The sequence below is a fragment of the Dendropsophus ebraccatus genome, chromosome 1 (assembly GCF_027789765.1).
Source record: "Dendropsophus ebraccatus isolate aDenEbr1 chromosome 1, aDenEbr1.pat, whole genome shotgun sequence".
NCBI classification, from domain to species: Eukaryota; Metazoa; Chordata; class Amphibia; order Anura; family Hylidae; genus Dendropsophus; species Dendropsophus ebraccatus.
Genome location: NC_091454.1, coordinates 116223456 through 116237782, shown reverse-complemented (window position 1 = coordinate 116237782; position 14327 = coordinate 116223456). Strand labels below are relative to the sequence as shown.

At 42.4% G+C, this 14327-nt stretch overlaps 1 protein-coding gene across 5 annotated transcripts in view; it reads right to left on the bottom strand.

Moving 5' to 3' along the window:
• Nucleotides 1-1563: 1563 nt before the first annotated feature.
• The window catches only part of ALG10 (ALG10 alpha-1,2-glucosyltransferase), a 35139-nt gene continuing 22375 nt past the window's right edge, over nucleotides 1564-14327 (bottom strand). For 4 of the 5 annotated variants that reach the window (XM_069977143.1, XM_069977125.1, XM_069977135.1 and 1 more), the window contains 3 exons: nucleotides 10916-11104; nucleotides 8324-8515; nucleotides 1564-5793 (listed from right to left, as the gene is read on the bottom strand). In XM_069977143.1, the coding sequence (XP_069833244.1) occupies nucleotides 4747-5793; nucleotides 8324-8515; nucleotides 10916-11080 (1404 nt within the window). In that variant the 5' untranslated portion in view covers nucleotides 11081-11104 and the 3' untranslated portion in view covers nucleotides 1564-4746. Of the gene's footprint in view, nucleotides 5794-8323; nucleotides 8516-10915; nucleotides 11105-11299; nucleotides 11386-14327 lie in introns of all 5 variants that reach the window. The other variant, XM_069977114.1, reaches the window with a different exon arrangement.

Below are 14327 nucleotides of genomic sequence, written 5' to 3'. Positions count from 1 at the left end.
CAGCCTGTCATTGCAAAGTACAATTAGTGACGCAAAAAATAAGGGCTCATGTGGGTTTCTAGGTGGAAAAATGCAAGTGCTATGGCCTTTTAAGCACAAGGAGGAAAAAACTAAAACGCAAAAATCGAAATTGGCTCTGTCCTTAAGGGGTTAAGAGCTCCCTGTATTGGGTGGCCAGGGCTGTGGAGGTAATCCCTTCATAGCTGTAACCCATCTCTCCCCAGACAGACAGTGCTGCATGTATGTGCCCACATATGTCCTGCTCAATCCTTAAAGAGTCACTGTCGTTAAAAATTTGTTTGCAGAAATCAATAATTCAGGCGATTTTAAGAAACTTTGTAATTGGGTTTATTAGGCAAATATGCCATTATCTGCATTTAAAAAGCCTTTTCCCAGGTCCCCCCTTCTCTCCTTTCTGTCATCCACTGCTCAGAATCAGGAAATCTCGACTGTTTTTTCATCAGTCGGATCCTGTCTGAGCTATGTAGAGGGGAGGAGCGAGATTAGCGGGCAGCTGAGAGCCGAGAACAAAGAATAACACAGTGGGGGAGCTATTTAGAGTGCTATTCAGAGGTCAGTGGTGACTGCAGAGGAGAGAGCCAGTGATGTGAACGTAAATTAAACTCTTTGTTCTGTTTTGGTGCCTCTACTTTCTCTCTCCATAAGAGAACAATGAAGACAGGGGGGAGAGCTTCAAACTGCTTTTTCATGATAAAAATTTATTTTTCGGCTAATAAACCCCATTACAAAGTTTCTTAAAGTCGCCTGGACTTTCGATTTCTGAAAAAAATAAAAATAAAAAATTAACAACAATGACACTTTAATGCCCTCTGCAGTCTCTGTCGGGCCTTGTGTTTCCTATCCTCTCCATTCCTGCAATAATCTGCACTTACACTCAGCTATACACACTGCTGCTATAATGTGCCTGCACTCACACTCAGCTATACACACTGCTATATAGAAAAGTTTGTCTCTGTCCTCCTGCACAGCTCTGTAATTCTTACTTCCTAACTGGTCCATGCTGAACACACCCCTTCCCAATTGCTGTAATGTAACCACACAGACCTCTTAAAGTAGCCCTGCTTCTCTATTCTAGCCTGTTGTACTATGCTCCTGCATTGTGGGCATCTACAAACTGCTGCAGTTTCTTCAGGTGTAAGCATTTACTATATATTTTACTCCACATGCTTACTACTGTACAGTAACTTACAATATGACATTCAGCTGTTTCTAAATGCTAGTTTTATTTGTTTTGCATATTATTTTTGGGGTGTGGAACCTATTGTTTGGATTACAATGATTTCTTATGGGAAAACTTGCTTTGGGTAAGGAGTGATTTGCATTATAAGCACAGTCCCGGAACGAATTATGCAATCCAAGGCACCACTGTATGTCAAATTATTCTGATTCAACCTAGCCTAAACTAGGATTTTTTTTTAGTGCAGGCAAACCACTCTGGTTCTAACTACACTGTGATTGTGTTAGAACAGGAACTGATTTCACGTTTATCATTGATTAACTTGAAACAAAAACAACAACAAAAAAAAAAACTTTAATGCACGATCATAGGTTCAATGTTTACTAAAGGAAACAAATGGTACTGTTGAGCTAGTGACAGTGGGTCTACATTATATGGACCCACTTTACATAAAGCACCACCATTTCATGACTACAGATAATGGGAATGACCTTTGAAGAGCACACTAAATACAACAGAAATATACCTGATTTCCTGATATAGCTGGCCATAAACATGAAGGTCAAGTAGAATATATTACTGTACATTAGGATAATTTGTAAATCTATGGTAACTAAAGTTTTCCAATAATAATTATTATTATTTAGAATGTTAATACAATAACCGCCCGTAATACAATAACCACCCGCAATGTTCCTCAATCTTTTTTCACAGCTGACATTCCACAATGTCATTTAAAATATGACAGACAGTATTTTCCAGCTCACCTACTCTGAATAGAAAACATAATAGACCCCATAAGTTCTATACTCTCAACTACTCTCCAACTAAGATATAACTGAATTCGGTTACCATGTGAATGGATTCATTTAGCCTCAGCCATCCCTCTTCACCCCAGCCATTTTCTTGACTTTATTCTCCTTTTATCAATATGAACCTGACCTCTATTTTTATCATACTAATCCCTGCTTGACTATACATCCAGATGGCTACTGTTTTCTGCAGGTCAGTTATGCTTAATAGCAATATGATTCGCAAGATGTGGAGCAAAGTCTTCTGTACACTCTGTTTTTATTCTCTGACAATGGCTCTTGCTACTATGGTGGGCTGAGAAGACTATGTGTCATGCATTCCTGCATTTCCTTGCAGTATAATAACCCACCAAGAATAGTACATTAGCCATAAACAAATAAGTTATATTGTAATAGCAGATTTTTCGGCGCTAAGCAAATAGTTTTTTTTTTATATATTTTCCAACATATAGAATGTTTAAATAGATTTACAGGAATACTTTCAGACACAAAAGTGTTTTAATGCAGTTATGTGAGGTCAATTAACAGTTTTCTACATGTTAGGGCTCCTCGCTTCCTAAATAAAGAAGAGTGTTAAGTGACACAACATATCTGACATTTCTCCCGGTACACTTGTCAGCTCATCTCCCAATCCTAGACAACATTTCACTCATTCTAGACTGTTTTACATCTCACTGCCCTTTAGAATAAGAGGATTCAATCTCTCAGTTTGACGAGTGCTCGCTCCAAACACAGCATCAGGGATGGCAGTGAAGGTTGTGCTCAGCCACGTCCAGGCGATTACAGATGCAATTACTTCCTTCCCCGTCCATGCTGTCTGATTTCTGTCACCAGGATGGCAACCTGACATCTACGGCTCCTTTGCCTATGTGTTTTGCTAAATTAAATACTTCCATCAAATGCTATTTATACATCATTGCAGATTGGAAAGCTGGCAAATAAGCAGAGTGATCTAAGTGCACACAGCTTGCGTAACATTCACCAGCCGTAGACAAAACAGCTGTATAAAAAGGTGCAGTAAATGTGAACTCAGATGTAAACCTTCACAAAAAAGGGAACATTTAAAAGAATACTTCCACTTGTTTTATTGATACAAAAATATATATTTACATATCAACTGTTCACAAAACAACAAGCCGACATTGTATTCCTTTACACCAGATGCGGAGGAATGTTTACAGCTCAAGAAAACTAAAGCCTATATATATCCACATGGAAAGCCTGCCACCTAGTGCTTCACCTAACATATAAACCAAACACTAAAAAAAATCTATATACACACACACACACAAAACAGTCAAAAGAAGCTTCTAATGCACACACATTCCCTGAATCCTAAATTATATAAAACCTAGGGGTTTAGTGACCTACCTTGTAAATTCTTTTAAGTGGTCAGTGGCACTAAAGGAGAATATAGACCATGTCATTATGGTGACTGGGAAGAATACTTAAGATAGATATGGTAGAAAAATAACACTGATCATTGACACATTTGAGACTTGTTCTATTTCCTAAAAACCCTCATACAGACAAATCAATCATATTGACCTGCCTCAGAAGGGTAACATGGAATGCATTCGGGAGAACTGATGGTTACAGTTGTAAAGGCTTACAGTATCATGCTGCAAATGGCTCTCATCAGAAACTAGTTAGGGTCCTGTATCAGTCTTAACAAGGATCCCTACAGACAAAAATGGAGCTGTGTTCATGGGCCATTTTCTTCTACTGATCAAAGGCAGCCAAGCACAGATGAAGAATAGGACCTTTACACCAGACTTATTTTTAGAAATCAGCATTGTGCAGTTCCTCTGAAACTCCTACTGGAAATGGAACAATAAGTTGACAACTGTGTGTTACAATTCCACTGTCAAAGTGGTATCTCCCTACAGCCTTTCACCGTCAGAACTGACTGAACAGTATCAGTGTAGGCATATAAAACCTATCTAGCAACAGCTTGCAGGAATGAAAGGAGAGTTCTGACTTGGATGCAATATCACAGATTTGGTTTGCAACAAAGAAGGAAGGGAAAACCTAGCTCACCTTAATATTACAAAATAAACAAAATCACATCATACACTTAAAGATGATAAAGAAAGAAAATGGCGTGCCAGCTGCAGGTCAGTAAACTTGAGACAAGGAAACAGCTAAGAAGCATATCTTTGTAAAATCAACACTTTGAATAAGCCACATCTCATCTGCTTTCCTTTAACTTCTGAACTGGCAAGTCAGAAAATCTCACAAGCTATAGTATACAAATACCTCAGAATTGGCAGCAAGGTAAAAAACCCAGAGATGCAACAAAACCCACTTCCGGTCTCAGCAGTATTGTGACCATTGCACCCCCCCAGTTACAGATGGGCACCACATAATGTTAGTACCCGACAAAATGTAGCGTTCATCTACTGCTCCCTTTGATGGGGCCCATGACATTGTATACCACGAGTCTGAGTTGATCTTTTGTTTCCTAATTTGCTTTAACACTGGAAAGACACTTGTAAGCTTGGGTGCAGATTTTTGAGCCAAAGACAATAATAGATCAAAAAGGGAAGAAGAAATAATAAGAAGTAATTAAGGTTCCTTTATATTTCACAGTTTCTTTGTGGCTCAACAAACTGTGCGATTGAGTCTATGAATGTTAGGTTCCTTGCTAGAAGAGAGGAGATGCAGAAGTTTTATCATCAGATCCACTGGTTTAGCCTTAACCAAAAGATACCCAATTGCCCAAATCCCTTCTCCTCACCACATAAACCTCTGTATTTCTTCGCTATCTGGCCAGTGAAAAGTTTTATTCAAGAACAAATAAAATGTTAATATGTTGACACTGACATACAATGCCAACTCTAGTAGAAGTTTATTTGTAGATGGAACTGATATATTTAATCTGAAGATGAGGTATGGCAGGATAAAGTATCGGAATTCCATTAGTTTCTGCGGAACCGTGGCAAACAATATGCAGACAAAAAACATCAAGAGCCACAATACAGACTTTGTCTTCAGGGCATCAAAAAAAGTCCACGCTGCAAAAAGGTACCCAGGGACAAGTGCATATTTTACCAATTCATGTCTCTGGATTATTTTCTTCCAGACATAGAAAGGGTAGTGGCGGTTATCAGCCAGCAGATACTGGTGAACATACGTGAACTTCCAAATAAGTAATAGAGATATGCAAGCTAAGCCGCCATACAGGAGTGGACGTCGCCATATTGCTTTAGTGAAGTCTGTTATTTTCTGAATAAGGTTAAAGATAGGAAAAGAAAAGACCAAAGTGAAAGCAAAAAAGTAGAATAACTGGGGAAAATGTAGACAGGCTTCGTGGTTACTTCTGTCTCCTACTACAATCCCACCATTAACTATAATAAACCCAAGGAAACATAACACTAAAATTATGTAAGGCCATGTTATTAGAGCCAAGGTCAGCATGTTAAGGGGGCGAAGTAAATAGCGGACAAGAAATTTTAAAGCATCCACAGTCTCTAAAGAGGTTTTCTTAGAAGACGGCTTTTCATCGTTCTTTTTCAACTGCGTCCTCCATGCTTCCATCACTTTTTCTGCAATAAGGTTTCCAGCACAAAAGGCTATCCATATGATGTTTGTCTGACGAAACCACAAAGCACAAAACCCAAGAAGAGCTGCACTTTTGTGATTTCCATACAAGCACATGAAGTAAGTAAAAAGGACAAAAAATGTTGAACCAGGGTCAGTGTAATACAGAAATGTAAAAAAGTAGAGAGTGGGGAACAAATATAAAGTGAGGGTGCACAAGATTCTTCGCAACGTTGAAACCTATAGAAAACAAAAACAGATTTTAGATTGCCTTGCGAGATAGCAATGCTATGCTATATTCCTTAAGGGTGCCTTCACACCTACCGACTCGCAGCGTTAATAACGCTTCAAGTCGGCTAGGTCCTGGTGTGTATGTAAATCTGCCGGCCACTTAACCCCTTCTAATGCGGGCCGGCCGCCTCCCGCTCAGCTCTGTATACATTACCTCCTCGCTCCACGGGGTCCCGGCGTCCTGCTCTAGCCCTGCCGCAGCCACTGATTGGCCGGGCGGGAGAGCAGGACGCCGGGACCCCGTGGAGCGAGGAGGTAATGTATACAGAGCTGAGCGGGAGGCGGCCGGCATCAGAAGGGGTTAAGTGGCCGGCAGATTTACATGCACGCAGCAGTCATTCAGACCGCTGCGTGTATGTACTGACAGTGATCTGCCAGGACCTAGCCGACTTGCAGCGTTATTAACGGTAGGTGTGAAGGCACCCTAAAGGGGTTTTCCTACTTTAATTGGCAATTCCCAGATCGGCCCACAGATGTTTTAAATAAAGCCATGGGTCGCCACGTGACTCACAGCTCCATGCATTCTCTATGAAGTCGCCAGAGAGAGAGAGACGAGTACTGTACTCCGTGGAGCCTCATTTAAGAATTTCAAAACATGGAGCTAGCCAGATATCATCTCAGGGAAGGACCCAGCCATGGGCTGCCTACTGGAAGGAGACCACCAAAATCACCATTTTAAGTGGCCCTTTCAGTCAATATCCAGTTCAATGTACAAGTATAAGGACCAAATCCAGCTATTCATCCACATGCAGCTGTTTAGGGGTGTTGCCCCTCATCAGTGTGTATTGAGATTCTGGCTAAGGGGAAGATAGCGTAGGGTCTGACCCCTGTACCCCCCGGTGATCTCTGTATCAAAGTATGCCCGCTCTGTTATGAATAGAGCCCGGGGTCAGCACACGACCTGCGGCTCTATTCATTCCTATGGAGCGTCGGAAAGAGCTAAGTACTCCAAAAGAGCGCTATACTCTTTCCATAGCTCCATAGGAGTGAATAGAGCCATGGGTAGCGTGCTGACCCGGGGCTCTATTGATAACAGAGCCGGCGTTGTCCGATACAGAGATACCTGGAGGTTCAGGGGTTGGACCCCCCTGATCTCCTACCTTCCCCCCCTAGTTTATTTTTCCCAGAAGACCCCTTTATTATGGTGGTTTTGGTGGTCTCCTTCCAGAAGCTACTCCATGGCTGGGTCCTTCCCTCGAGGGATATGTGGCTAGTTCCGTGCTTTGAGACTCTTAAATGAGGCTCCACAGACTGTGTTTCTCATGGGGCAATGCACCTAGGAATTCACTGTATTGAGTAGCCGACAGTATGTTATTTGGCTGGTCTCCCTGAGATTTGTGATCTGTTTATTGAGTGCAGTTCTCGACTCTCTCTGGCGGCTACATAGAGAATGAATGGAGCTGTGAGATCATGCTTATTAACCTGGAACCATAGCTGCATAGCGCTGGTGGTGGCACAGAAGTGAGGAAGGTAAGAATCTGTTGTTCTAAATATTTATCTAAGAAGCATCTTGCCCTGACAACCCCTTTAAGGAGAACCGTGACAAGCCTTCTGCATTTCTTGGTGGCTACAGTCACTCCTTGAAGGAAGCAGAAGACAAAACTGTAAGTTCCCTAATATTTGAGGCCCAAAACATTTTATTCCTGATTATGTTTGGGAATAAATACTGTGGAACAGAGGAATAAATAAAGAATCTCTAAAAGGCAACCTTAACATTAAAGTAACTCTGTACCCACAATCTGCCCCCCAAACTGATTGTACCATCGGATAGTTTTTGTTTTTTTTGTAAGATATGTCCTGTCCTGGAGTCTGTTCGGCAGGTGATGCAGTTATTGTCCTAAAAACAACTTTAAAGCTTGCAGCACTTTTGTCACATTGGCATGGCTTAGAGTGTCTATGCCCTAGGCTTGCACCGCTTCTCCTTCCCTTCTCCCCGCCCTATTCACTATTAGGAATGCCCCTGGGCAGGATTTCTCCTATTCATCACTTGTGTAAATGGTGCACATTTTGACTCATTAAGGCAGCTGTGCAGTGTTCAGACAAGTGATGAACATGAGATATCCTGCCCAGAGGCATTCCTAATGAAAAGAAGGGCGGGAAGGAGGGAAGGGGAAGCGGTGCAGGCCTAGCGCACAACCACTCTAGGCCATGCCAATTTGACAAAAGTGCTGCAAACTTAAAAGTTGTTTTTTTTGGACAATAACTGCATCCCCTGCTGAATGGACCCCAGGACAGATCTTGGATTAAAAGCACCTATCTGACGGTACATGCGGTTTGGGGGGCAGATTGTGAGTACAGAGTCGGGGCATTGATGACAAAGTACTGGAAGACTGGAAGACTAAAGCTCCTATCCGGTTGCTAGGTGTAACTGTATTTAAATCAATATGACACTGCAGTAGTTTGCATTTTCATGTCATAAAGCCAGGCTTGAAAAGTAAAATTAACATTTCGTCGATTGAAAATGTCTGGTCATAGATACCTTTGTGTGGATCCTGGAAAGAATTAAATAGAACATATACAGGTTGCCAAGACTAAAAAGAAGGTTAATAAATCTCAGCATTCCAGATGAGCAAACAACATTTTCACTCCATCCAAAGAGCCAGGCAGCAGGCTTCACAATGCCAACAGATGTCAGATACAGGCCAGGCGGAGTCGTGATCATTGGATCCCACTGGATGAAAGAAAAATTGACAACTTTAATACAGGAAGATAAATGTGTTTTTTTCCCCACAGGAAACAGAAAAAAAAAGATATAAGTCTCTAAAGGGCCATGGCCGATTCATCTAGCTGTCACTAGCCTCCCATAGACTTTTAGGGAACATCTTAAAGTTTTCAATTGTAACTAGGTACCAGTAAGGGACCCCCTTCACACGCTGTGATATGTGGCCTTGTACGGCTACAAACAAGCAGTTTTTACTTCAGATCTGCATGTATGACACAGCCCTGAAACAAAGAAAAAATATACAGTTAAAAAAATCTAGCTTGTGATAACTATCCTAAGCCAGATTTGAAGGAAGTCCCCCAACAGCCTGATGTTTCAGGCCAGTAGCAGGCCATGTTTAAGCAGGTAGAGTTTTCAGCATGGCAAAAAGTTTTTTCATTGATTTACTGCACTGATCCCCACCACTGCTGTTCAAACACTTCACAGGTCCCCACAGACCTCCCTTCTTGGTACGGACTTATCACATATGAAATGCCTGCTCGACCAGTCACTGACTGCTGTAAAGACCCACCTCAAACTACTTACATGCCTGTATATGAAGACTGTACCAAAAAATGGAAGTCAGCAGCGCCCAGGAGACCACTGAAATGCTATTGGTGGAACACTTTTATTTTCTTTGGATGGCGGCTCTTTGACTACAGTATATTTGACAACACATTAGAGAGTAATATAGCAAAAGGCTTTAAAACAAGACACCTACCAGCTAAGAGGTCCAAAAAATGTCTACACAAACCTGGCAATACCAATATGTAAGCAGTAACCCATTCTCATGTTTTTACATTCATAAATATTCATTTCACAAGGGAAAGCTTTATAGAAATCCACAAACAGAAATTGTCCGCACTAACGTGTCTGAAACTATTAAATCATAGTCATGCACTTAGCAGTCAGTGTATAAAACAGCAGCTGTGTGAGCGTCAGTGCTGCAGGCCTCAGGATTAGGCTAAATATATGGTTTTTGTCACAACAGTGTATTACAGCTTCACTCTACTATGCCCTCTATATCCTCGCCATTAAAGTAGTTGCTCCTATCACAATGGCTCATTTCATATATATATTGACAGCTATTTATTATTTATGAATATTTATGAACTGGACAGCTGCTTTGTTCTTAAAGTGAACTTGTGTCTTGTGCTTCTAAGAGCAGACTATATTAGGGACAAACAACAAAAAGAAGGTCCTGGCACTCACCAGCATGAAGAATCCATGCTCTTTATTCACATAGTAAATGACAAACATAGGGTGAGTTTTTGTGTTAGCGAATGCCAAAATGCTTCCTATGTCTGTGATTTTCCCACATGTGAATAAAGAGCACAGATGCTCCTTGTGTAAAGAATGATGAAAGTAAACGGCTGTGTAGCCATCATTTCGAAAGCTGCACTGGGGCGGGACACCCTGATGCAGTCACTGAATGGCTGAACAGGCAATCCATCAGCAGGGCCACAACATACCCAGATGCCTGCCAAAAACATCATCGAGCGCCTCCTGGAGAGCAGATGTTCTTAATTATGTTCCCCCTGCCTGAGATTTCTTTTTTCATGAAACTTCCTCTTTAACTTACTCTACCAAAAAGATAGATTGCGTCAAACCTGTTTGACTGCGCCTGGAATCACACAAAACCAGAGGATTGGGCAGAAATCACTGATTTTGCCATATGGAATGAAACAGTGGGAAAACGACAGCGCTGTACATTGGGTAGTGGCCGTTCTGGTCTACTGAAGTCACTCAAATAGGAACTGAGCTGCAATAACCCAGTTTGGCCACTAGTCAACGTACACAGCTGTCTGCTTTCTGCAATACCTCACCGTGTACGCTGGTGCCACATTTCTGGAAAACAGTTGATCGATGGATACATGTAGGACTCCCACAATACTAACACTAATGACGTAATTTTATGATTTTTTTTATAACACAATCTTTATCAGGCCCACTAATATAAGATTATGAGAATGCAGTTATATATCACATATGACACATAAAAAAAAAAAAATGTAGAGGATGTCTTCAAATATACCATTAGGACAGGCCGTATAACGAAGACATAAGTATGGACACACGGACGCGCCCACATCCCAAAGTATGGATCGCCGGCCGCCGCATGCTCCATTGTGTGCACTGACAAGTTCTCGGCGGCCGCTATTCAATGAATAGCAGCCACAAAAAATTGACATGTCAGTTTTTCGCTGCGCAGCTAGCGATCCCAGCAGGAGTGTATACTATGTGTATACACTCTGGCCAGGATTCCCTTAGCCTGCAGCACGATGTAGGTTCAGTAGTAATCACGGCCGTTGTTGAAAATCGGCAACAACGGCCGTAGTTATTTGGTAGGTAGTTATTTGTTGCAGTTACCCGATTGAAGTGTCCTTGACAATATTGCTGAGCCTGAGGGATGTGGAAGATTTCATCCATATAGGGATCCCGCTGCTCTCGGGTGACTTTGGAGAACAGCAAACTGGATAGCAAGAAACAGCCACTGAACAACGCAGAGACATAGTAACCTTCCATCTTGTCCATTTTTGTCCCTTAGTAACGAAAAGCCTGCAAAACAAAAAGTAGTAATTGAATTGAGAGTCAAGCAGGAACACCACCTGTAAATATAGTGTGAAGAGCACCATATTCCCCCAAGACAGCACATGTTCATTTTAGCAGGAATGCCTTTCTTTTCAATGCAATTACACTAGAAAACTAATGCAATAGTATTTATAAAAGGTGCCCATTGTATTAAACTTTTACCTCTTACTCTTGTTATAGTATACTCGCCATTAGAAATCTTCACCCGATCGGCGTGCTGTCACTCCTGCTACTGGATCAATGGATAACTATGGATACAACCACGCCGTGTGAGTTCCATGCACAAGCCATATCAAATCTGAAATCATTATCCAATCTTCACAAGGCATGAGCAATAGCACACTGTTTGGGTTTCGAATGCTAATGGCAAGTAAACTTTAAAGAAAAGTAGAGAAAATGAAGGAGGCAGGGATGCCCATGGTTTGTTTACCCAACTTAACAGGGAATTTAATAGTAAACTACTGTACATTATGAAGGATTCTTCCATTAAAGCTGACACCAATACTGGCTCCTGTGCAATGGAGTACCCTTGGATGTTTCTGTAACTTTCATATAGTTTGTAAGGAGCAGCAGCACAATTGAAAGCTGATCTATACCAACTCTTCTCCGCATGATGTAACTTCAGATAGACCACCATACTAGCAACTAGTGGCAGTCCCAGTGGTATGTGCCATATATGTCTATCTACTAAAGAAATTTATGGAAAACGTTGAGTAAACCAGCTAGTTTGATAACTTTCATACATGTTAATGTAAAGAGACGTACCCATGCATGGCCATCCCAAAATGTTCCAGTGGCATTCCTAATAATGAAGAGGGTGGGGAGGAGGGACGGAGGGATGGAAAACGTTGAGTAAACCAGCTAGTTTGATAACTTTCATACATGTTAATGTAAAGAGATGTACCCATGCATGGCCATCCCACTCCTGCTTCTAGTCTCTCTTCAAGCTGGGTGATGGCAACCTTCCAATCCTGAGGACAGGCCATCAATTTGCAGCTCTGTGCCCAACGGGCGTGGCCTAGATTGTGTATGCATTAGGCTGGCACACCCTCTTTGTCCCTCCTCCCTGCCCTCCTCATCATTAGGAATGCTCCAGGGAGATTGTCTCCTATTCATCAGCTGTGTCAGCCCGGATCGTTAAGGCAACTGTGCAATGTTCAGCATGGAGAAAATGTTCCAGTGGCATTCCTAATGATGAAGAGGGTGGGGAGGAGGGACGGAGTTTATGGAAAACGTTGAGTAAACCAGCTAGTTTGATAACTTTCATACATGTTAATGTATGAAATCCTGAGGACAGGCCATCAATTATTTTAGCCCAAAAAAAAACTCTTAAAGGGAACCAATCAGCACAATTGTGCTGATACAGCTCCCAGCTGAACCCTATAAATCTACTATGCAACTCCCCTACCATACCAGCACACTTGTGTCGGGTTATCTTTATATACGGGAAAACATGTTTTATTACTGCGCACAAGGACGGGAGAGAGGCGCAACTAGTCATCTGGGCGGGGAGCAGCCTGTGACTAGTCACAGCTCTCTGCCTGTCAGCATGCAGTGTGGGGATAATTGACAGGCAGAAAGGCCAATAACGGGTCTCTCTGCCCGTCGATTGTACCCGCAATTGTGTTGCTTTTAAGACAGCCTACTATACAAGCACATTGGACTACTACACCAAAAAAAAAAAAAAAATCCCATCAAATTAAAGAAGAATTTTTCGCAAATTCCCAGTACTCTTGGCCTATCTTCAATATAGGGGGATGACTTGTCGCATCCTAGCTCATTAGCTGTTTAAAGGGGCTGCCACTGTGGTCTCTACCATACACCTATAGACCATACATTTAAAGCAACTTTGTACCCACAATCTAACCCCCCCAAAACCACTTGTACCTTCGGATAGCTGCTTTTAATCCAAGATCTGTCCTGGGGTCCGTTCGGCAGGTGATGCAGTTATTGTCCTAAAAAACAACTTTTAAATTTGCAACTCTGTGCCCAACGGGCGTGGCCTAGATTGTGTATGCATTAGGCTGGCACACCCTCTTTGTCCCTCCTCCCTGCCCTCCTCATCATTAGGAATGCTCCAGGGAGATTGTCTCCTATTCATCAGCTGTGTCAGCCCGTCACATAGGCTGGATCGTTAAGGCAACTGTGCAATGTTCAGCATGGAGAAAATGTTCCAGTGGCATTCCTAATGATGAAGAGGGTGGGGAGGAGGGACGGAGGGATGGTGCAAAGTTATGGCACAGATATTCTAAGCCACGCCTGTTGGGCATGGGGCTTCAAGTTTAAAAGTTGTTTTTTAGGACAACTGCATCACCTGCCGAACGGACCGCAGGACAGATCTTGGATTAAAAGCAGCTATCCGAAGGTACAAGTGGTTTGGGGGGGGGTCAGATTGTGGGTACAGAGTCGCTTTAACAGCTGCCTTGTTCCATTTAAGTGGGTCTAAATATGAAGAAAAATATGAAAGATGGAGGTCTGTGCATAGTGTAATACAGCAACTTGCAGAGGAAATGTCCCTATGTCTCCCACCTTTGTGCCACTTGGGCTTTGTGCATATCACCCCAGTAAAGAGGTGGTGTGTCCTTGAGTGACTGCCAAGCTAACTTGGGTCAGCAACCAGAATACTCCCAGTGTAGGGGCCTGTCACAGGTTACTAGCTGTATATAGGGTGGCACAGGAGTGCTGGTTACCAGCTGTATATACCGGAGTGCTGGTTACCAGCTGTATATACCTGAGTGCTGGTTACCAGCTGCATATACCTGAGTGCTGGTTACCAGCTGCATATAGGGATCATACAGGAGTGCTGGTTACTAGCTGTATATAAGGGTGACACAGGAGTGCTGGTTACCAGCTGTATATACAGGAGTGCTAGTTACTAGCTGTATATACAGGAGTGCTGGTTACTAGCTGTATATACAGGAGTGCTGGTTACCAGCTGTATATAGAGATCATACCGGAGTGCTGGTTACTAGCTGCATATAGGGTGACACCGGAGTGCTGGTTACCAGCTGTATATACAGGAGTGCTGGTTACCAGCTGTATATACAGGAGTGCTGGTTACTAGCTGTATATACAGGAGTGCTGGTTATCAGCTGTATATAGGGATCATACCGAAGTGCTGGTTACTAGCTGTATATAGGGTGACACAGGAGTGCTGGTTACCAGCTGTATATACAGGAATGCTGGTTAT